Source organism: Pygocentrus nattereri, chromosome 27, assembly GCF_015220715.1.
Source record: "Pygocentrus nattereri isolate fPygNat1 chromosome 27, fPygNat1.pri, whole genome shotgun sequence".
Classification (NCBI taxonomy): Eukaryota; Metazoa; Chordata; class Actinopteri; order Characiformes; family Serrasalmidae; genus Pygocentrus; species Pygocentrus nattereri.
The window spans coordinates 17,266,628-17,289,130 of NC_051237.1; the positions used below are offsets into that span (position 1 = coordinate 17,266,628).

At 39.8% G+C, this 22,503-nt stretch overlaps 4 protein-coding genes across 4 annotated transcripts; 2 read left to right on the forward strand and 2 right to left on the reverse strand.

Moving 5' to 3' along the window:
• Positions 1-6,321: 6,321 nt before the first annotated feature.
• On the reverse strand, positions 6,322-6,956 carry LOC108440242 (hemoglobin embryonic subunit alpha-like). Its single transcript, XM_037535495.1, has 3 exons — positions 6,837-6,956; positions 6,539-6,746; positions 6,322-6,450 (listed from the first exon to the last, which is right to left on the reverse strand). The coding sequence occupies exons 1-3, from the start codon at positions 6,929-6,931 to the stop codon at positions 6,322-6,324; spliced, it is 432 nt and encodes a 143-aa protein (XP_037391392.1). The 5' UTR covers positions 6,932-6,956.
• Positions 6,957-9,610: 2,654 nt separating this feature from the next.
• On the forward strand, positions 9,611-10,405 carry LOC108440252 (hemoglobin subunit beta-2-like). Its single transcript, XM_017719037.2, has 3 exons — positions 9,611-9,734; positions 9,837-10,059; positions 10,183-10,405. Exons 1-3 carry the CDS (start codon positions 9,643-9,645, stop codon positions 10,309-10,311), a joined length of 444 nt encoding a protein of 147 aa, XP_017574526.1. The 5' UTR covers positions 9,611-9,642; the 3' UTR covers positions 10,312-10,405.
• Positions 10,406-17,403: 6,998 nt separating this feature from the next.
• Positions 17,404-18,023, reverse strand: LOC108440210 (hemoglobin embryonic subunit alpha-like). Its single transcript, XM_017718975.1, has 3 exons — positions 17,919-18,023; positions 17,621-17,828; positions 17,404-17,532 (listed from the first exon to the last, which is right to left on the reverse strand). The coding sequence occupies exons 1-3, from the start codon at positions 18,011-18,013 to the stop codon at positions 17,404-17,406; spliced, it is 432 nt and encodes a 143-aa protein (XP_017574464.1). The 5' UTR covers positions 18,014-18,023.
• Positions 18,024-20,471: 2,448 nt separating this feature from the next.
• Positions 20,472-21,251, forward strand: LOC108440209 (hemoglobin subunit beta-2-like). Its single transcript, XM_017718974.2, has 3 exons — positions 20,472-20,580; positions 20,683-20,905; positions 21,029-21,251. The coding sequence occupies exons 1-3, from the start codon at positions 20,489-20,491 to the stop codon at positions 21,155-21,157; spliced, it is 444 nt and encodes a 147-aa protein (XP_017574463.1). The 5' UTR covers positions 20,472-20,488; the 3' UTR covers positions 21,158-21,251.
• Positions 21,252-22,503: the final 1,252 nt, after the last annotated feature.

Below are 22,503 nucleotides of genomic sequence, written 5' to 3' on the forward strand. Positions count from 1 at the left end.
CCAGGGAAGAACTGCAGCATCAAACATCATAAGGATGACTCCAGGGCCAACAAGGTATTCGGCTGCCCATGTCCAGGACATTTCATCCACCCTTCTCCTGTTCATCACACCAGCCATCGAAAAAATCATCCTGGAGAATACAAATTTGGAGGGTTTCTGGAAATATGGAGAAAACTGGAAAAATATGGATGAGATTGACCTGCGTGGCTACATAGGGCTTTTGATATTAGCAGGTGTATATAGGTCCCGTGGCGAGGCTACATATAGTCTCTGGGAAGGGCAATTTTTCGTGCCACAATGCCGATGAGCAGTTGGTTCCATTCAAAGGTAATCTTTTATTTTCATATATGCAATGTTACTTCCCTGAAATATTTTTTTATTTTATTGTGATGTACCATCCTTGATTCATGCAGTTTTCTGTGACACTCACAAAAATTGTAATCTCTTTTTTGATCAACAGGTCGCTGTCCTTTCCGGCAGCATATGCCAAGCAAGCCAGCAAAATATGGCATCAAAGTATGGGTGGCCTGTGATGCAAAATCCAGCTATGCATGGAATATGCAAGTGTGCACAAGGAAGCTGTCGAGTGGTGCACCATAGAAGACCCAGGGGATGTGGGTTGTGCTTGAATTGACAGTTGGACTGAGGGGGCACAATGTCACGTGACAATTTTTTCACCTCTTATGAACTCGGACAGCAGCTCCTGAAAAGGAAGATGACCATGGTTGGCACTGTTTGGAAGAATAAGCCTGAACTCCCCCCTGCACTCCTCGCAACAAAAGGCAGAGCGGTCTTCTCATCAAAGTTTGCCTTCACTCCTACCACCACTCTTGTTTCTTATCTTCCAAAAAGGAACAAGAACGTGGCCCTGCTGAGCACACTGCACAAGACGGCTGAAATCAGTGATCGTGAGGACAGAAAGCCAGCCATCATCCTCGACTATAACTGCAATAAAGGAGGTGTGGACAACCTCGACAAGGTTATTGGAACGTTCAGCTGCAGAAGGATGACTGCACGCTGGCCCCTGGTCATCTTCTATAACATCATTGATGTGTCTTCATATAATGCCTTTGTGATATGGCAGGAGATCAACCCAACTTGGATGTCAGGGAAGAAAAACAAGAGAAGGATGTTCCTTGAGCAGTTGGGAAAGGCTCTTGTCACCCCATGCACTGAGAGAAGGGAGCGCCTTCCTCGCACAGAAGCCTCTGCAGCCATTGTGGAAGCTGTTCAAGGAGTTGTATCTTGTCCTGATCCACCTGAGGCTGCAGCTGGGTCAGTCAAAAGAAAAAGGTGCCAGTTCTGCCCCTGGAAGAAGGACTGCAAGACAAAATCTGAGTGCTGCACATGTGAGAAGTACATGTGCAAAGCCCATTCTCACAGTCGCACATACTGTCCAACATGTGCTAAATAGAGTTGATGTTGAAAAGTATTCACAAAATCAAGTAAAATTTTGTTTTATTAGTGTTATGAGAGAAGTATTTTTATAATTCACTTCCTAAAAATTATAAAAGAATAAACTGTTGACAAAAAAGTTCCGGATTGTTGATTGTTTTTTCCCTTTCAATATAATTAATTCAGATGTAATTACTTCACATTTATATTATAGCAATAATAAACCTGTACTGTGTAAAAGTAAACTTTTATGACAGTGTAATACTGTTCACTGGTGATCGTCTTTGTAATGTGTAATGCCCTTTGGTAGGGCGAGTCATTTTGGACCCATAGGACAATGGGAGTAAACAGAATTTTAAGATCACACAAGGATTAAGTAGAAATAAGACTAAGCGAAATAAATAGCTGCAATGTGGTTTCATAGAAAAAACAACGTTGTGGCAAGGTCTGCGGGGCTGAGGAGAACAATAGGATGAACAAAGCCGAAGATGGAGTGCACTAACAGATGGTTTATTTACTAAACGAGAGACATGAAACAAAAACTGTACAAGAAAAAACAAACGGAAAATAAAGCATTTACATAGCATACTAGGCGTCATAAGCTTTCCCATAAACACTACAGGCAGCTAGCCTTCTCCGTATCAGTCATGGGGAGGTAGTTCCTCTCTAAGGAACCCCCAGCTTTTATATACTAAGCCCCGCCCTTGGGGATCCCATTCCCCACTATATGGTCTGATCTGTGTTACTTACATTTAAAAACAACAATAGCACTGTACATGGTCAGCCCAGGTTATGCAACCAGCCACCAGTAAGATCATTGCCTTGGCCAATACTTCATAACATCATAACTATTTCCTTTCATCATCACTAGGGTATCGGATGGGAAATAGATCCCCCTTTTCTCCCCATAAGGATAAGGTGATCAGTTTCCCTACCGTCCCCTTTTGCTGTTTCGTCTTCACAGGCAGTAACAGGTAAGTACTTCTACATACCCATATACACACACCTATGCATATTCAGCTTTAAGGGTGATGTTCATTAGTGAGGGGTTAGGCCCTGTCTTACCACATCACAGACATGTAACAAACTAACAGAAATTTCCCTCAGAAAATCTACAAACTCTGTTCTTTTACGAGGGTATATAGAACTAGAAATGTGCCTTTCCTGAAGGAAACGCAGGATAATTGCACAGCGGATACTATGGAAGTCGACACTAGGAATGAGACATGAAAAAACTACATATGGAAGAGTGCGGGTCAGTAACACAGTGGATTTGGTCTTGTGGATCTGCACTGAATGAGTACATGTACATTACTCTGTCTCCTCTAATTTTGTGCTATGTTAACCGAAGTTCCGCCTTAAATTTAGTGCCAACTTAAAAAGGTTCCACCTTAATTCTATCACTATGTTAATTAAAGTTCCACCTTAAACACTGTGCCACCTTAAATTTAGTACTATGTTATTTTAAGTTCAACCTTAAGGTCTGTGTCATCTCACAAAAAGTTTGAGCTTAAGGTCTGTTCCACCTTAAAAAGGTTCCACCTTAAACACTGTGCCACCTTCAATTTAATGCTATGTCATTTCAAGTTCCACCTTAAGTTCACTGCCAACTCACAAAAAGTTCCATCTTAAAATCTGTGCCTCATTAAAAAGGTTCCACCTTAAACACTGTGCCACCTTAAATTTAATGCTATGTCATTTCAAGTTCCACCATAAGGTCTGTGCCATTGCTATGTTAATTAACATTCCACCTTAAATTGTGTGCCTCCTTTAATTTTGTGCTATGATAATTAAAATCCCCCCTTAAATTTTGTGCTACCTTAAAGAGAGTTCCATCCTAAATTTTGTGCCACCTTAAATTTATTGCTAGGTTAATTGCAGTTCATCCTTAAAATCAGTGCCATGTTAATTTTATTGCTATTTTAATTAAAGTTCTACCTTAAATCCTGTGCCTCCTTTAATTTTGTGTTATGTGAACTGAAACTCCACCTTAAGTTCTGTGCCTCCTTAAAAAGGTTCCACCTTAAATACTGTGCCATATTTAGTGCTATGTGAACAGCAGTTCCACCTTAAATCCTGTGCCTCCTTTAATTTTGTGCTATGTGAACTGAAGTTCCACCTTAAGTCCTGTGCCTCCTTAAAAAGGTTCTACCTTAAATACTGTTTCATATTTAGTGCTATGTGAATAGCAGTTCCACCTTACATTTGTTGCTATGTTAATTGAGGTTTCGCCTTAATGTGAGTGACATGTTAATAACCATTCCACCTTAAACATAGCGCTATGTTAATTGAAGTTCCACCTTAATTTTATTGTAATGCTAGTTCTACCTTAAATAGACATTCCACCTTAAAATTCAGTGCTGTCTTGGTGCAGTTCAACCTTAAAAGCAGTTATCCCTTAACAGAGCTGCTGAGAATCAGGCTGGGAGCCGGTGAGACATTGAGCTCCGTTAGTGGATTGTAGGTGTTGTGTGAGAGAGGGGGCCATTGTGACATCATGTCTGGCAACCTGCCAACAGCCTCCCCATTCATTTTCAATGGGACAAAAATTCCCACATTTTGGGCCGCTGATGGGAATCCGTGCATCCCATCAAAAAGCTGCACACAAGCAGGCGTCACACAACCGGCCGGACAATCTGGAGTTGGAACGGCGTCGATATCTCAAACTGCGGGACTAGTTACGCGGAAAGAAACGGCAGAAACGTAAGAATAAAAATACATTTAAAAAAAAATATATAAATCGGATAACAGTAAAGTTGCGCGTTGCTTAAAAATCACATTTTTTAAGAGATGATTTAGACTTGAAATTAATTTGTTAATATATTTATGAAAACCTGTCGCTCAACTTTTGCCCAATTCAACGGGTCACAGTTTACAGTGCAGTAAAGTTCACTATAAACTAATAATATACACTACTGATAAAAAGGAAAACAACTATTTATCAATCAGATATATTTAACAACTAAAAATACACTAACTTGTTTAATTTACATATTTCAAGCTTATTGGTATAAATTGTTGAAGGATTTTTGAGGGCTTTCAGTTATTTAACTAGGCTGATGAACATTCAATTCTATGTTTGTAACAAATTTTCATTTCTATTAATCAATGAATGTTTAGAGTCGTGAAACATTTGCAAGACGTGGATAGATTGTATTTAGATGGTATGGATGATGAGATTTGTGTTCCAGTACAAACGTCAGCGCCAGTTTTTCATTGGTGTGTTGTACACGGCTAAATACAACGGTTTAGTCGTCGTTCAATTAATTGCTTTGTGATGATGTCGTCATGTCCCACTGCAGAATTTGACCCACTAAGAGCCTCGAAGTGCTTTAAACGTGTTCACAAAATTGCAAATAATGTCAGAGCTGCAGTCGTAGCAGAATGTTAGTGACATGGAGCGATTATGTAATGGGGCAAGTGAGATGCTAAAAACATCTAAAAAGCAGAGGTTATGTAACCTAGCAGTACCAGTTTGAAATCCTCACTTTTTGGTTCCCTGTTAATGGAAAATGATGTGACTTTGTATATTATTTTCAGAATAGGGTACAACCTGACACATTGTAGTTCTTGCTAAATAATTTGAAGGAGAAAAAAAAAACATTTGAGCAAGATTTATATCTTCATACAAGCAACCTACACATCTCTGCAACAAATGGAGGCATAAAATGCCATCTATTAAGAATTCAGCCCAAAGTCAGTGTAGTCCATATTTCAATTAACTGTTGGCAGAGTCATTTATAACCAGTGGAGGGGCTTCTTGTAACAGTGACTAAAAAGCCTGGTAAATTGATGCTAACTAATTAAATACAGATCTGTCTTGTTTGAATGAGCTTCCAAATTAAATACATAAAAATATTTTCAGCAAAAATATGATCAATGAAAGGAGTGTGTCAAATGTGGTTAATTTATTTTTGGCCACAAAAATAAATCCTGTGATTTCTTCTATATTGAATAGTGTCTGGTCCCTCTACATACCTGCATTTGGCCATACACTCTCAGAAATAAAGGTATAAAATTGTCACTGGGGCAGTAACCCTCGTGTCACTGGGGTGCTCCACTCAACGGTACAAGGAATATAATTGTACCGTAATCCATTGAAATTATATTTTCTTTTTGTATTGACTCCACGCACCTCGTCTCATCTCCAGGCCTTTTATTTTATTGTTCTGTTTTTTTAACATGAGGTTATGAAAAGGTACAAATATGTACTTTTCCACTGGGAAAAACTTATGTAATGTCCACAATTGGACCTAAAACCACTGTTGTAGCTTTGAGGGAACATTTACTTAGTTTGTAACTTGATGAACGAAAAACTTTTACATGTTCCATCACACCTGATTCAGTTGCTCAGATAATTAATGTTTTTTGCAAGTCAAACTAGGTGTTTTGGAGCAGCAGCAATAACAAGCTCACCAGGACCAGGATTGAGAACCATTTTTCTATTGTGTTTCCAGGTCATCCTGAAGCGATATGCTATTGCATTGTTCTGATTTCTCAAATTTGTCTTATATTTCCTGTCACCATACCTCTTGGGTCTCTCTCAGCCCCTCTCATGTTTCTTTCTTTTCAGAAAGCAGGACTCATTTTCTTAAAGTATCTCACAGTGAAAGTACTGATGCTCGATCAGCTTCAACCTTCCCACGTTGAATTGTTTAGATTGCAATTAATTAAATTAAATTAATTTAATCTGATTAACCTTCTTACGCATCAGTGCACGTGTGTTCTGCGTGTTTGAGAAGTTTTCATTTTCCTTCATTCAGTGATAATCATTCTCTAAAAACACTGGAAACTCCATAAGATATGAATTCACACAAATAGTGTTAATGGTAAAAAAAAAGTTCAGACATATTTTATTTAGATCATTCAGAACCATTTATTGGATCTTAAGGAGACAGGCTGGGCGTCTAATGTGAGCTCAGCAGCTTATCGGTACTTCTCAGAGAGAGCCAGGGCCACAGCAGAGAGGAACTTGTCCATGGCCACGTGCACCTCAGGAGTGAAGTCGTCGGGGAACTGGATGGCCAGAACCACGAGCAAGTTGTGGGACAGGATCTACAGAGAAAGAAAGGTCCGATTAAAACGCTGTATGATGAGCGGGAATCGAGAAGGAACTGGCAGCATTAAGAGTCACACAACTTGCCTTGAAGTTGGCTGGATCAACGCGCAGCTGGAAAGCGTGCAGCTCGCTGAGGGTGAGCAGTCCGTTGGTCAGGTCATCGATTTTGCTGACAGCCTCTGCCACGCCAGACATCACAGTCTTTCCGTGCTTCCTCACTGGGGCAGAGCCGGGGCTCAGGTCCTTCCAGTGGGAGAAGTAGGTCTTGGTCTGCGGGTAAACGACCAGCATCCTGCACGGACACATACAGACTTTACTGTCAGACCTGAAGAGAAACTGGACAGTAAACAGAGAGAAGAAATGGATGAATCAAGCCTCCTACCTAGACAGAGCGTCGGTACCGATCTCCTCAGCTCTTGGGGCGACCTTGGCCCAGAAGCTTTTGATGGTGTCCTTGTTTTTGACGGTGAGGCTCATGGTTACAGAGTGCTTTGGAAGAGGACTTCTGTAAAATGTCACAGGGAATCGCTCTTTTATACAGCGAGCCAAGCCGGCACACCCGGGACCCACCTCGAAAACGCTCCAGAGATGAAAGATTATCTGCCTGACAGAGACAGGCCCTCCTTTCAGAGGGTAGGTAACAAAATACTAAATTTAACAGATCTACAATTGTACAAATACATTTAACATTCTCAGCTCAAATAAGCGCGTGAAACGTTAATCTCTGTCTTTTCTTGTTCAGCATTAATTAATTTCTGTGTTTTGGGGGCTGAATGGTGACGTATTCAAAATATTTATGAAAGAAATTCTTTGCCCCCCCGCGACCCTGACGGAGAAGCGGCTTAGAAAATGGGTGGATGGATGGATGGAAATTCTTTGCTGTCATATTTCTGAACAATTCACTTAATGGTTCCCTATTACTATAAAATGATCAAAGATTCGCTTTAAATCTGTTTCTCTTTAGTTCTGCCTTGTGACTTTGTTTGCTCTTGATTTTTGTTGGATGATTTATTTGATCAGTCTCTGTATTAAAGTAGCCTGTCCAGTGAAATGAAAAAAATTGGATTTTCTTTTATCAACCGAACCCAAACATTTTTTCATTAACCAGTAAAAGTACCGAGTTCATTGTAAGGCTTGCCAATAATGAGTGTTTCAAAGAATGTTCTTGTTATCAAAAGAAGCTCAATTCTGTAGGTGTGACATTTGAGAGCAGATAAGTGTATTTCTGCTTCATCACTGCTTCTTCCTTTGAAAATTGTATTTTATGGCCATTTAGAGTGCACTCCCCAGATGCTGAGTAATCCATTTTCCCGAAGAGAAAACATTGTATTAATTACAAAAAAAAGAGAAATTAATAATATATGAATATACAAAATAATTTATTTCAAGATCCAGGCAGAATACCTTGGACTATAGTTTATATGGCTCAAGATTAAACAACTGTGTATATTACTTGTTAAGCATTTTAGACTTAGACTTACTTCATACATCTGTACTTCGTTTATTTACTTTATACTTGTTGTGGTGTTCTTTAAATCGAGTTAACGTAGGCTGCGATCAAACTATTACCAAATGGACTTTCCTTTCTGCTTTTCTTGACTTCGCCTACTGCACTAACCGTGTTGTGGCTGGTCAACTTTACCAACACTGAATGAAGCCATGAGCTACAGATCAAGAAACAAGGCAGTAAGCCAATGTAACCGAAGACTAAACAACGCATTTAACACTTTTCCTCGAAAGAGTTTCCTCGAAGTATTCAGTCTCTTGCCACCTTACGAAGATATTCCTAAGCTTTGTTGAATCTTAATGGTCTTGTTCTGCAAAAGATTTGGTGCTACTAAAGATTTGAGGTTGTTTACAGGACATTATATCGGTTGATCCATCATCATAACGTTTAACTGTGATGTTGCCAATTGCAACGCAGCTCGGATGCTATAAAAATGAAATGAAATTACACACAAAAAGGAATGAATAATATTGAAAAAATTAGATCTTATTCCTAAACTCTTGATCATGGATCTGGAGGAAGACACTTCCTAGAATATTCAGCTTCCTACGAGCGTGTAAATGTGCTGTATTTTCCACAAAACTATGTGGAATTTGATAGTTTAACAATGACTTTCCTTTGACGTGCGAACATCTCAAATGATGATTAGAGTTTTCACACCTATACATTTTTCACAAAGGTTCAGATTTAATCAAATTATTCTATCGTAAATATCAAGAGGTTTAAAGTTAATCGTCTAAAACCAGCTCCTATAACCCAGCGGAACTGACTCCGATTAACGTGTTAGTCTCAATACGGTCAAAACTGGAACATCTACAAGCGCGTTTCAGGCTTGAAGATGGCTGCTATTTCATAGAGCATATTTCCGCCATTTATTTAGACAGAAGTGTTATATTGTGTGACAAATTACATAAACAAGTGAATTTAAGAACAATGAAAAACTTGATGAGTGATGATTTATGAACTTAATGAGTGATGATTTAAGCATGCTGTTTGTACAATGAACTGAAAAAGACATGCGAGTGGAATGATCTTAAATCAAGTCAATATATCTAATATTTGTAATGTCGAGACTGATTGAGAACATGAAACAATTTATCTTTTAGTCATGACATAATATCCAAAATCCTTCACATTACTTACATTTTATTTTGTAATCCTCTGCTTTAACCTTACAGTCAGACTGTAAAGGCTGTTATGTTGGGGCAGTAAAAAGAAATTCTGCCACTGCGGACAAAGACATGGTGTTTAAATCTCTCTAATAAAGGACATTAGCAAATAATGCTGGACCCCGAAATCCAGAACCAAATTTGAGTATTCAGTAGCAGTAAACACTGGCGATTTTCTTGTGCGCGCTTGAAAGGAAATTGGTTGGAAGTTAAGATTTTAAATGAACATGAATTCGTCCGTTTCTCAATTCCTACAGATTATATTTTCTCAGTCGTACACGTTTAAGAACCCACCACAAAGCTATGATATTCGTTACTTTTTACAAGCACCATGACAGCGTTATATCTGATATTAATCTTTCACCCTATCAGACCTGAATCCACCCACTGAAACTGTTAGTCAGCTGGGTTTGGGAGGGGTGGGCTTATGGGTATATAAGGTGCAGACCAAGACTCTCATCTTACAGGGTTCTTCCTCATCAGGACACGCAGAAACCTTTCAAGTCAGCAACATGGTTGAGTGGACAGAATTCGAGCGCGCTACCATCCAGGACATCTTCTCCAAAATGGATTATGAGTCCGTGGGACACAACGCCCTGACAAGGTACGTTTCTGAACATCATCTTCAGATCATACTTAGACAAATTAAAGACTTTGTTCTTCTTTAATTCCTTACCGTCTATTTATGTTTTGTCCCACTACTCAGGTGTCTGGTCGTGTACCCGTGGACTCAGAGGTACTTCGCTAAGTTTGGAAACCTGTACAACGCCGCTGCTATCGCGGGAAACCCCTTCGTTGCTGCTCACGGCGCAGTTGTGCTCCGTGGTCTGGACACAGCTGTGAAGAACATGGACAACATCAAGGCTGCCTACGCTGAACTGAGCGTGCTGCACTCTGAGAAACTGCACGTGGACCCCGACAACTTCAGGGTGAGCGCCGTTGTAGTTTAGAGCAGGAATTATGTCTTTTACTAATCGTCTTCTGTTCAACGTTTTAGTTCCGCTTGATGTCTGTAAGATCACTAATATTTCTTCTTCTTTATCTTCTCACAGCTGTTGGCTGATTGTCTTACCATCGTCGTTGCCTCTACAATGGGGAGTGGTTTCACAGCTGAGGTTCAGGCAGCTTTCCAGAAGTTCCTGGCTGTCGTCACCGCTGCTCTGAGAAAGCAGTACCACTAGACGCTGAATGGACTTTGAGTATCGTGTCATGTTTCCTGTTTTAAACCGAGCCTGTATTTTGCAGTTAAAGCAAATAAACAACATCAGAACTGAAGCATTGCTTGGGTTTGTTCATGTGTTTGCCCCAGTGTGTTGCATATGTTTCTCAAACATCTCCAACGAGTCAGAAGATCTGGTACGTCTCTTTGCATGTGATTGTGGTGCTGCAGCTTATCCTGTTTAAAAATGACACGTATTACAAGACCCGAATGCACTTTAAATTATTATCAATAAATAAAACAAGTAAAGTCTTATCCGGGCATTAAAGACAGATACATGGCTTAACTTCAGTAAACAGGTCCAGATGGAAAAAATATAGTAATGTCATAACAAACGCCCTATTTTCTGAATTAATCTGCATAATGTGTAGAATTTAATTTAAAAAAAAAAACTAAAAAACTAGGTTGTGGCAAGGTCTGCGGGGGTGAGGAGAACAATAGGATGAACAAAGTCGAAGATGGAGTGCACTAACAGATGGTTTATTTACTAAACGAGAGACATGAAACAAAAACTGTACAAGAAAAAATAAACGGAAAATAAAGCATACTACATAGCATACTAGACGTCATAAGCTTTCCCATAAACACTACAGGCAGCTAGCGTATCAGTCATGGGGAGGTAGTTCCTCTCTAAGGAACCCCCAGCTTTTATATACTAAGCCCCGCCCTTGGGGATCCCATTCCCCACTATGTGGTCTGATCTGTGTTACTTACATTTAAAAACAACAATAGCGCTGAAAATGGTCAGCCCGGGTTATGCAACCGGCCACCAATAATATCATTGTTTTGGCCAATACTTCATAACATCATAACTATTTCCTTTCATCATCACTAGGGTATTGGATGGGAAATAGATCCCCCTTTTCTCCCCATAAGGATAAGGTGATCAGTTTCCCTGCCGTCCCCTTTTGCTGTTTCGTCTTCACAGGCAGTAACAGGTAAGTTCTTCTACATACCCACATACACACACCTATGCATATTCAGCTTTAAGGGTGATGTTCATTAGTGAGGGGTTAGGCCCTGTTAGGCCCCCTACAAACTGTGTTCTTTTATGAGGGTATATAGAACTAGAAATGTGCCTTTCCTGAAGGAAACGCAGAATAATTGCACAACGGATACTATGGAAGTCGACTCAAGGAATGAGACATGAAAAAAACTACATATGGAAGAGTGCGGGTCAGTAACACGGTGGATTTGGTCTTGTGGACCTGCGCTGAATGAGTACATGTACATTACTCTGTGTCCTCTAATTTTGTGCTATGTTAACCGAAGTTCCGCCTTAAATTTAGTGCCAACTTCAAAACGTTCCATCTTAATTCTATCAATATGTTAATTAAATTTCCACCTTAAACACTGTGCCACCTAAACTTTAGTACTATGTTATTTTAAATTCAACCTTAAGGTGTGTAATCTCACAAAAAGTTTGAGCTTAATGTCGGTTCCACCTTAAAAAGGTTCCACTTTAAACACTATGCCACCTTAAATTTTGTTCTATATCTTTTCAAGTTCCACCGTAAGTTCTCTGCCAACTCTCAAAAAGTTCCATCTTAACATCTATGCCTCATTAAAAAGGTTCCACCTTAAACACTGTGCCACCTTAAATGTAATGATATGTCATTTCAAGTTCCACCATAAGGTCTGTGCCACCTTAATTTCATTGCCATGTTAATTAATGTTCCACCTTAAATTGTGTTCCTCCTTTGTTGTGCTATCATAATTAAAATTCCCTCTTAAATTTTGTGCTACCTTAAAGAGAGTTCTAAATTCTGTCCCACCTTAAATTTTTTGTTATGTTAATTGCAGTTCCACCTGAAAATCTGTGCCAGCTTAATTTTATTGCTATTTTAATTAAAGTTCCACCTTTAATCCTGTCCCTCCTTTAATTTTTTTGCTATTTGAACTGAAGTACCACCTTAGGTCCTGTGCCTCCTTAAAAAGGTTCCACCTTAAATACTGTTTCATATTTAGTGCTATGTGAATAGCAGTTCCACCTTACATTTGTTGCTATGTTAATTGAGGTTTCGCCTTAATGTGAGTGACATGTTAATAACCGTTCCACCTTAACCACAGCGCTATGTTAATTGAAATTCCACCTTAAATTTATTGTAATGCTAGTTCTACCTTAAATAGACGTTCCACCTTAAAATTCAGTGCTATCTTGGTGCAGTTCCACCTTAAAAGCAGTTAACCCTTAACAGAGCTGCTGAGAATCAGGCTGGGAGCCGGTGAGACATTGAGCTTTGTACCTGGATTGTAGGTGTTGTGTGAGAGAGGGGACCATTGTGACATCATGTCTGGCAACCTGCCAACAGCCTCCCCATTCATTTTCAATGGGACAAAAATTCCCACATTTTGGGCCGCTGTTCGGAATCCGTGCATCCCATCAAAAAGCTGCACACAAGCAGGCATCACACAACCGGCCGGACAATCTGGAGTTGGAACTGCGTCGATATCTCAAACTGCGGGACTACCCAGCTGGCACACGACCGACCTTCAACGTTAAAATGTGGTTGAAATATGGTTGAAATAATGTCAGTTATTGTGTCAAAGTTGAAACAATGTTAAAACAACATTTAATGTTAAATGATTGTGCAAAACTATTAACATTGAATCAACATAATATCTTCAACCTGCCTTTGTATTGCCATTTCAAGTAAAAAAAACACAATAAAAAAAAACGATTGGATGCAAGGATGAAAAATGTACAAACAACTCTTTGGCGTTGCATTTTGAAAGAGGTATTTATTTTTATTATTATTATAATTATTATTCATTCATTCATTCGTCCAAAACGTCCTCAAAAACAGGCAGGTACTAACCAGGAAGATAAGATCAGGCAATGAAACAGCTCGGAATGTTTTGAGGCAGAAACAAAACTTCGCAATGACAAATGAAGAAGTTTAAATAGAGCAGGAGTGAAATCAGGCATAGCAACGGCGTGTCATGTGATCACGCGAGGGATTCTGGGAGTCATCAGTGATGCCGGCGGAGGGCGTGAAATGTAAAGGTTTATGTTTGTCCCTTTTTATTTTTCCTCTTACACAATATGCGCGGTATTATAGTGCATCATATATTAATATCAAGGCATTTTTCTGTTCCACCAGACCCGGCGGCGAGATAATCTCGCGAGACTTTATACAGTGACACCCCTGGCTGCTTGGCGCCGTTTTATAAACGTTGGTGTGACGTCGCTGGGAGAGTTCGGCTTTTTTGCTCACTTGGCATCTTTTAAAGTTTAGCTAAGGTGAGCAGAGTCAAAGTTTAGTCAATACCCGTGGAGCATAATATTATTAATTACACACAGAGTTATTAAACAGGCGGCCCCAGTGACGCTAGCTGGTTAGCTATCCTGGCTAGGTGTTGTGAGGATGCCTGACTAGCTAGCATGAGCAAAAATTAGAAACGAGTGGATGAAAATTCGATATTTTTACAAGTTTAGATGTTCCTTTGCCTTTTTGCGGTCGCTACTGCGGTTTCCTAAGTGTGTGCTGCTCATTTAACGTTACTAGTGTGTTATGAGGCTAGTTTGTGTGAGATTTAGTTTAAGCTAATTTTAGCTGCTACTGCGTTCCTGGACGCCGGACCTGTAGCGCTGACGTCAGTAACGTTGTATTTTAGGTTTGGTTGCTAATGTAGTTTCTCATAGGAAGCCAAAGTGGACCACTAAATAGTTTTTCATGTTTTTTTGTAGTCCATGTGTGTAGAATTACAAAGCACATGATGGTGGTATTATAGCCGATGCGCCATGTTTTAAATGCGTGGCACTGCGTGTGCAGAGAGGGGACAGATCATAGACGCCTCGTTCCGGGCTGGAGCGCAGCGTCGCCGCGTTATTGGATGGGTCTCCTCACTGAAGGCTCCACCAGACCTAACTCAATAATGAGCAATAATGTCAGTATTTTGTATTAACTAAGGTAAACAATAGGGGTGGGTGACATTTTAAATTCTTGGATGCATCGCGATGCGGGACGTGGACAATTCTGAATCGATTCACAAATGACAAATTTTCTAGATGTTAGCTTTAACTCAGAACGTAATGACAACGAAACGCAAAAAGCAGACCTCAGAAATGAGGAAGTTTTGTACCCGGAGCGTGCAGCTTAAAGCACCACAGAACTATACAGAATTATATTTTTATCTTTCAAGTCACTTAAATTTTCATTTGTATCGTGATGAATGTATTTATTTATTAAACAGATATTTTTAAACACTGAAGTTGTGAGTGCATTTATGTATGTATACGTTCCGCACCATGGACAGCGCGCCAGGGGTATGAACTTAGCCTCATAGCTGCCGGCTTCCTTTTAATCTTCCAGCCCTTCTTAAGTCACGTAAAAGGCACTGGTTGCACCCGGTGCCAGAATATGACTGTTATTAAAAGATGAGCAGAGAACTAAAGTAATTTTCTGGTTTGAGACACTTTTGACGTGCAACTTATGATTTAAAAAAAGGATCCTAATGGAATAACAATGTACAGTTTTTAAAAAAATGTTGGCACTGTACACAGTATGTACAGTATTTGACTATAAACTAACCTGCGGTTTGCTTTTCCTCTTTAGACACTGTTCTCAGCACACACAAAATCACACAACAGGAGGCAATGGACACGATTGCTAAATACCTCAAGTATGCACCGGAGAGGTTGGGTGGTGGCCGCAAGAAATAAAATTTATCTTTGACATTCTTTATACTCAGCCTGATGCAAGTTCTTCGATACCCTGTAATTGCTGGACATTTTGTTCGTAGTCCTGGTGTTCCATGTTCTCAGAGAAGGAATTTACAGAGAGAATAAAAAAAATATAATTGTTCTTTTTTCATTGTGGCATACAGTTGTTTTTTTTTTCCTCTCTCCCATGCAATTTTGAGCATCATGAACGTGAGTTTTGTGGTTTATTCAAGGTTGAATGTATGACGTTGAAACAACGTTGGCATATCAACGTTGATTCACTTTTCAAAATCAACACCAAATCCACCAACGTTTATTCAAGTATAACATTTGACGTTGATTCAACGTTAAAATGCCAGCTGGGTAGTTACGCGGCAAAGAAACGGCAGAAACGTAAGAATAAAAATTTTTAAAAATAATAATATAAATCGGATATGGAGTTGCGCATTGCTTAATAATTCTGCCTACGACTGAACCCCCCCAATCAGTGATGTCATTCAGTAACAGTGATGTTGGTTCTTGTATGTAGAGGTGTTCCTTAAAAGAGCACAACATTTGGCCTCATGTTAACAAGGTAAGAGCTGCTGCATGAAACTCGATGTGTAGTAATTCGTGTAAATAAAACTCCTAGTGAGCACCGCAAAGCTTGCTTTTATCCCTTTATGTCTGGAGCAGTTCTTTTTGTCTGATCAAATTTAAATTAAACGGAAACACTACCGGGGCGGCACGGTGGCGTGGTGGCGTGGTGGGTAGCGCTGTCGCCTCACAGCGAGGAGGGCCTGGGTTCGATTCCCCGGCCGGGCGGCCAGGGTCCTCTCTGTGTGGAGTTTGCATGTTCTCCCCGTGTCTGCGTGGGTTTCCTCCGGGTTCTCCGGTTTCCTCCCACAGTCCAAAGACATGCCAGGCCAAAGTCTAATTGCCCCTAATTGCTAAATTGCCCCTAGGTGTGAGTGACTGTCTGTGTCTGTCTGCCCTGCGATGGACTGGCGACCTGTCTAGGGTGTATCCTGGAGACTGCTGGGATAGGCTCCAGCATCCCCCCGCGACCCTGACGGAGAAGCGGCTTAGAAAATGGATGGATGGATGGATGGAAACACTACCAACCAATACAAATAGCTGCAGCAGGGTTTAAGAGAAGAAAGGACATAAAACATAAAAAGACAAGAAAAGGTGTCAGATTCGTCATTATTCGTAACTTGCCTACAACTGTACCCATCAACCAGAGATATCCGTCCACTCAAAGCTCCTGGTGCTGATATGCAGAGATGTTCCTCACATGTTAACCTCTGCATGTTAACGAGGTATGTAGGACGTACTGGAGTAAAATTCACTATATACACAATAAATGTCCTTAATAATCAAATAACAATGCGGTGTAACAAACAAAGTTATATACATAAAACTGTTCTCAGAAAAGTCTCCATGTTGATCTGGTCACTGTAAATCATAATAGTATACAAGTCAAGTATACTTTATAGTTTAACAACGTGGTATTTTACTCAAAGAATTTAATTTTTTAAGAGATGATTTTGAATTTTAAGACTTGAATTTAATTTGTTAATTTATTTATGAAAACCTGTCGCTCAACTTTTGCCCAATTCAACGGGTCACAGTTTACAGTGCAGTACAGTTCACTATAAACTAATAGTATACACTGATAAAAAGGAAAACAACTATTTATCAATCAGATATATTTAACAACAAAAAATACACTAACTTGTTTAATTTACATATTTCCAGCTTATTTTATCATAACTGCAAAAGTCTAATAAATGTGTCTAAAACTCCACCGTGGTATAAATTGAAGGATTTTTGAGGGCTTTCAGTTATTTAACTAGGCTGTGCTGAACATTCAATTCTGTGTTTGTAACAAATTTTCATTTCTATGAATCAATGAATGTTTAGAGTCGTGAAACATTTGCAAGACGTGGATAGATTGTATTTAGATGGTATGGATGATGAGATTTTTGGTCCAGTACAAACGTCAGCGCCAGTTTTTCATTGGTGTGTTGTACACGGCTAAATACAACGGTTTAGTCGTCGTTCAGTTAATTGCTTTGTGATGATGTCATGTCCCAATGCAGAATTTGACCCACTAAGAGCCTCCAAGTGGTTTAATTGTTTAGATTGCAATTAATTCAATTAATTCAATCTAATTAACCTTCTAAAGCATCAGTGAACGTTTGATCTGCGTGTTTGAGAAGTTTTCATTTTCCTTCATTCAATGATAATCATTCTCTAAAAACACTGGAAACTCCATAAGATATGAATTCACACAAATAGTGTTAATGGTAAAAAAAAAGTTCAGACATATTTTATTTAGATCATTCAGAACCATTTATTGGATCTTAAGGAGACAGGCTGGGCGTCTAATGTGAGCTCGGCAGCTTATCGGTACTTCTCAGAGAGAGCCAGGGCCACAGCAGAGAGGAACTTGTCCATGGCCACGTGCACCTCAGGAGTGAAGTCGTCGGGGAACTGGATGGCCAGAACCACGAGCAAGTTGTGGGACAGGATCTACAGAGAAACAAAGGTCCGATTAAAACGCTGTATGATGAGCGGGAATCGAGAAGGAACTGGCAGCATTAAGAGTCACAGAACTTGCCTTGAAGTTGGCTGGATCAACGCGCAGCTGGAAAGCGTGCAGCTCGCTGAGGGTGAGCAGTCCGTTGGTCAGGTCATCGATTTTGCTGACAGCCTCTGCCACGCCAGACATCACAGTCTTTCCGTGCTTCCTCACTGGGGCAGAGCCGGGGCTCAGGTCCTTCCAGTGGGAGAAGTAGGTCTTGGTCTGCGGGTAAACGACCAGCATCCTGCACGGACACATACAGACTTTACTGTCAGACCTGAAGAAAAACTGGACAGTAAACAGAGAGAAGAAATGGATGAATCAAGCCTCCTACCTAGACAGAGCGTCGGTACCGATCTCCTCAGCTCTTGGGGCGACCTTGGCCCAGAAGCTTTTGATGGTGTCCTTGTTTTTGACGGTGAGGCTCATGGTTACAGAGTGCTTTGGAAGAGGACTTCTGTAAAATGTCACAGGGAATCGTTCTTTTATACAGCGAGCCAAGCCGGCACACCCGGGACCCACCTCGAAAACGCTCCAGAGATGAAAGATTATCTGCCTGACAGAGAGAGGCCCTCCTTTCAGAGGGTAGGTAACAAAATACTAAATTTAACAGATCTACAATTGTACAAATACATTTAACATTCTCAGCTCAAATAAGCGCGTGAAACGTTAATCTCTGTCTTTTCTTGTTCAGCATTAATTAATTTCTGTGTTTTGGGGGCTGAATGGTGACGTATTCAAAATATTTATGAAAGAAATTATTTGCTGTCATATTTCTAAACAATTCACTTAATGGTTCCCTATTACTATAAAATGATCAAAGATTCGCTTTAAATCTGTTTCTCTTTATTTCTGCCTTGTGACTTTGTTTGCTCTTGATTTTTGTTGGTTGGTTTGTTGTGTCTGTATCAAAGTAGTCTGTGGAGTGAAATGAAAAAATTTGGATTTTCTTTTATCAACCGAACCCAAACATTTTTTGATTTACCAGTAAAAGTACCGAGTTCATTGTAAGGCTTGCCAATAATGAGTGTTTCAAAGAATGTTCTTGTTATCAAAAGAAGCTCATTTCTGTAGGTGTGACATTTGAGAGCAGATAAGTGTATTTCTGCTTCATCACTGTTATGAGCTTCTTCCTTTGAAAATTGTATTTTATGGCCATTTAGATTGCACTCCCCAGATGCTGAGTAATCCATTTTCCCGAAGAGAAAACGATGTATGAATTACAAGAAAAAGAAATTAATAATATATGAATATACAAAATAATTTATTTCAAGATCCAGGCTGCGATCAAACTATTACAAAATGGACTTTCCTGTCTGCTTTTCTTGACTTCGCCTGCTGCACTAACCGTGTTGTGGCTGGTCAACTTTACCAACACTGAATGGAGCCACGAGCTACAGATCAAGAAACAAGGCAGTAAGCCAATGTAACTGAAGACTAAACAACGCATTTAACACTTTTCCTCGAAAGAGTTTCCTCGAAGTATTCAGTTTCTTGCCTCCTTACAAAGATATTCCTAAGCTTTGTTGAGTCTTAATGGCCTCGTTCTGCAAAAGATTTGGTGCTACGAAAGATTTGAGGTTGTTTATAGGACATTATATCGGTTGATCCATCATCATAACGTTTAACTGTGATGTTGCCAATTGCAACGCAGCTCGGATGCTATAAAAATGAAATGAAATTACACACAAAAAGGAATGAATAATATTGAAAAAATGAGATCTTATTCCTAAACTCTTGATCATGGAAGACACTTCCTAGAATATTCAGCTTCCTACGAGCGTGTAAATGTGCTGTATTTTCCACAAAACTATGTGGAATTTGACAGTTTAACAATGATTTTCCTTTGACGTGCGAACATCTCAAATGATGATTAGAGTTTTCACACCGATATATTTTTCACAAAGGTTCAGATTTAATCAAACTATTCTATCGTAAATATCAAGAGGTTTAAAGTTAATTGTCTAAAACCAGCTCCTATAACCCAGCGGAACTGACTCCGATTAACGTGTTAGTCTCAATACGGTCAAAACTGGAACATCTACAAGCGCGTTTCAGGCTTGAAGATGGCTGCTATTTCATAGAGCATATTTCCGCCATTTATTTAGTCATAAGTGTTATATTGTGTGACAAATTACATAAACAAGTGAATTTAAGAACAATGAAAAACTTTAATGAGTGATGATTTAAGCATGCTGTTTGTACAATGAACTGAAAAAGACATGCGAGTGGAATGATCTTAAATCAAGTCAGTATATCTAATATTTGTAATGTCGAGACTGATTGAGAACATGAAACAATTTATCTTTTAGTCATGACATAATATCCAAAATCATTTACATTACTTACATTTTATTTTGTAATCCTCTGCTTTAACCTTACAGACAGATTGTAAAGGCTGTTATGTTGGGGCAGTAAAAAGAAATTCTGCCACTGCGGACAAAGACATGGTGTTTAAATCTCTCTAATAAAGGACATTACCAAACAATGCTGGACCCCGAAATCCATAACCAAATTTGAGTATTCAGTAGCAGTAAACACTGGCGATTTTCTTGTGCGCGCTTGAAAGGAAATCGGTTGGAAGTTTAGAATTTAAATGAACATGAATTCGTCCGTTTCTCAATTCCTACAGATTATATTTTCTCAGTCGTACACGTTTAAGAACCCACCACAAAGCTATGATATTTGTTACTTTTTACAAGCACCATGACAGCGTTTTAAAAAGTAGACTGGCATATCTGATATTAATCTTTCACCTTATCAGACCTGAATCCACCCACTGAAACTGTTAGTCAGCTGGGTTTCGGAGGGGTGGGCTTATGAGTATATAAGGTGCAGACCAAGACTCTCATGTTACAGGGTTCTTCCTCATCAGGACACTCAGAAACCTTCCAAGTCAGCAACATGGTTGAGTGGACAGAATTCGAGCGCGCTACCATCCAGGACATCTTCTCCAAAATGGATTATGAGTCCGTGGGACACAACGCCCTGACAAGGTACGTTTCTGAACATCATCTTCAGATCATACTTAGACAAATTAAAGACTTTGTTCTTATTTAATTCCTTACCGTCTATTTATGTTTTGTCCCACTACTCAGGTGTCTGGTCGTGTACCCGTGGACTCAGAGGTACTTCGCTAAGTTTGGAAACCTGTACAACGCCGCTGCTATCGCAGGAAACCCCTTCGTTGCTGCTCACGGCGCAGTTGTGCTCCGTGGTCTGGACACAGCTGTGAAGAACATGGACAACATCAAGGCTGCCTACGCTGAACTGAGCGTGCTGCACTCTGAGAAACTGCACGTGGACCCCGACAACTTCAGGGTGAGCGCCGTTGTAGTTTAGAGCAGGAATGATGTCTTTTACTAATCGTCTTCTGTTCGAAGTTTTAGTTCCGCTTAATGTCTGTAAGATCACTAATATTTCTTCTTCTTTATCTTCTCACAGCTGTTGGCTGATTGTCTTACCATCGTCGTTGCCTCTACACTGGGGAGTGGTTTCACAGCTGAGGTGCAGGCAGCTTTCCAGAAGTTCCTGGCTGTCGTCACCGCTGCTCTGAGAAAGCAGTACCACTAGACGCTGAATGGACTTTGAGTATCGTGTCATGTTTCCTGTTTTAAACCGAGCCTGTATTTTGCAGTTAAAGCAAATAAACAACATCAGAACTGAAGCATTGCTTGGGTTTGTTCATGTGTTTGCCCCAGTGTGTTGCATATGTTACTCAAACATCTCCAACGAGTCAGAAGATCTGGTACGTTTCTTTGCATGTGATTGTGGTGCTGCAGCTTATCCTGTTTAAAAACGACACGTTATTACAAGAACCGAATGCACTTTAAATTATTATCAATAAATAAAACAAGTAAAGTCTCATCCGGGCATTAAAGACAGATACATGGCTTAACTTCAGTAAACAGGTCCAGATGGAAAAAATATAGTAATGTCATAACAAACGCCCTATTTTCTGAATTAATCTGCATAATGTGTAGAATTTAATAAAAAAAAAACTAAAAAACTACGTTGTGGCAAGGTCAGCGGGGGTGAGGAGAACAATACGATGAAAAAAGCCGAAGATGGAGTGCTGGAACAGATGGTTTATTTACTAAACAAGAGACATGAAACAAAAACTGTACAAGAAAAAATAAACGGAAAATTTAATCTCCGTATCAGTCATGGGGAGGTAGTTCCTCTCTAAGGAACCCCCAGCTTTTATATACTAAGCCCCGCCCTTGGGGATCCCATTCCCCACTATGTGGTCTCATCTGTGTTACTTACATTTAAAAACAACAATAGCGTTGTACATGGTCAGCCCGGCTTATGCAACCGGCCACCAGTAAAATCATTGCTTTGGCCAATACTTCATAACATCATAACTATTTCCTTTCATCATCACTAGGGTATCGGATGGGAAATAGATGCCCCTTTTCTCCCCATAAGGATAAGGTGATCAATTTCCCTACCGTCCCCTTTTGCTGTTTCGTCTTCACAGGCAGTAACAGGTAAGTACTTCTACGTACCCACATACACACACCTATGCATATTCAGCTTTAAGGGTGATGTTCATTAGTGAGGGGTTAGGCCCTGTTAGCCCCCCTACAAACTGTGTTCTTTTACGAGGGTATATAGAACTAGAAATGTGCCTTTCCTGAAGGAAACGCAGGATAATTGCACAACGGATACTAGGGAAGTCGACACTAGGAATGAGAGATGAAAAAACTACATATGGAAGAGTGCGGGTCAGTAACACGGTGGATTTGGTCTTGTGGATCTGCGCTGAATGAGTACATGTACATTACTCTGTCTCCTCTAATTTTGTGCTATGTTAACCGAAGTTCCGCCTTAAATTTAGTTCCAACTTCAAAACGTTCCATCTTAATTCTATCACTATGTTAATTAAAGTTCCACCTTAAACATTGTGCCACCTT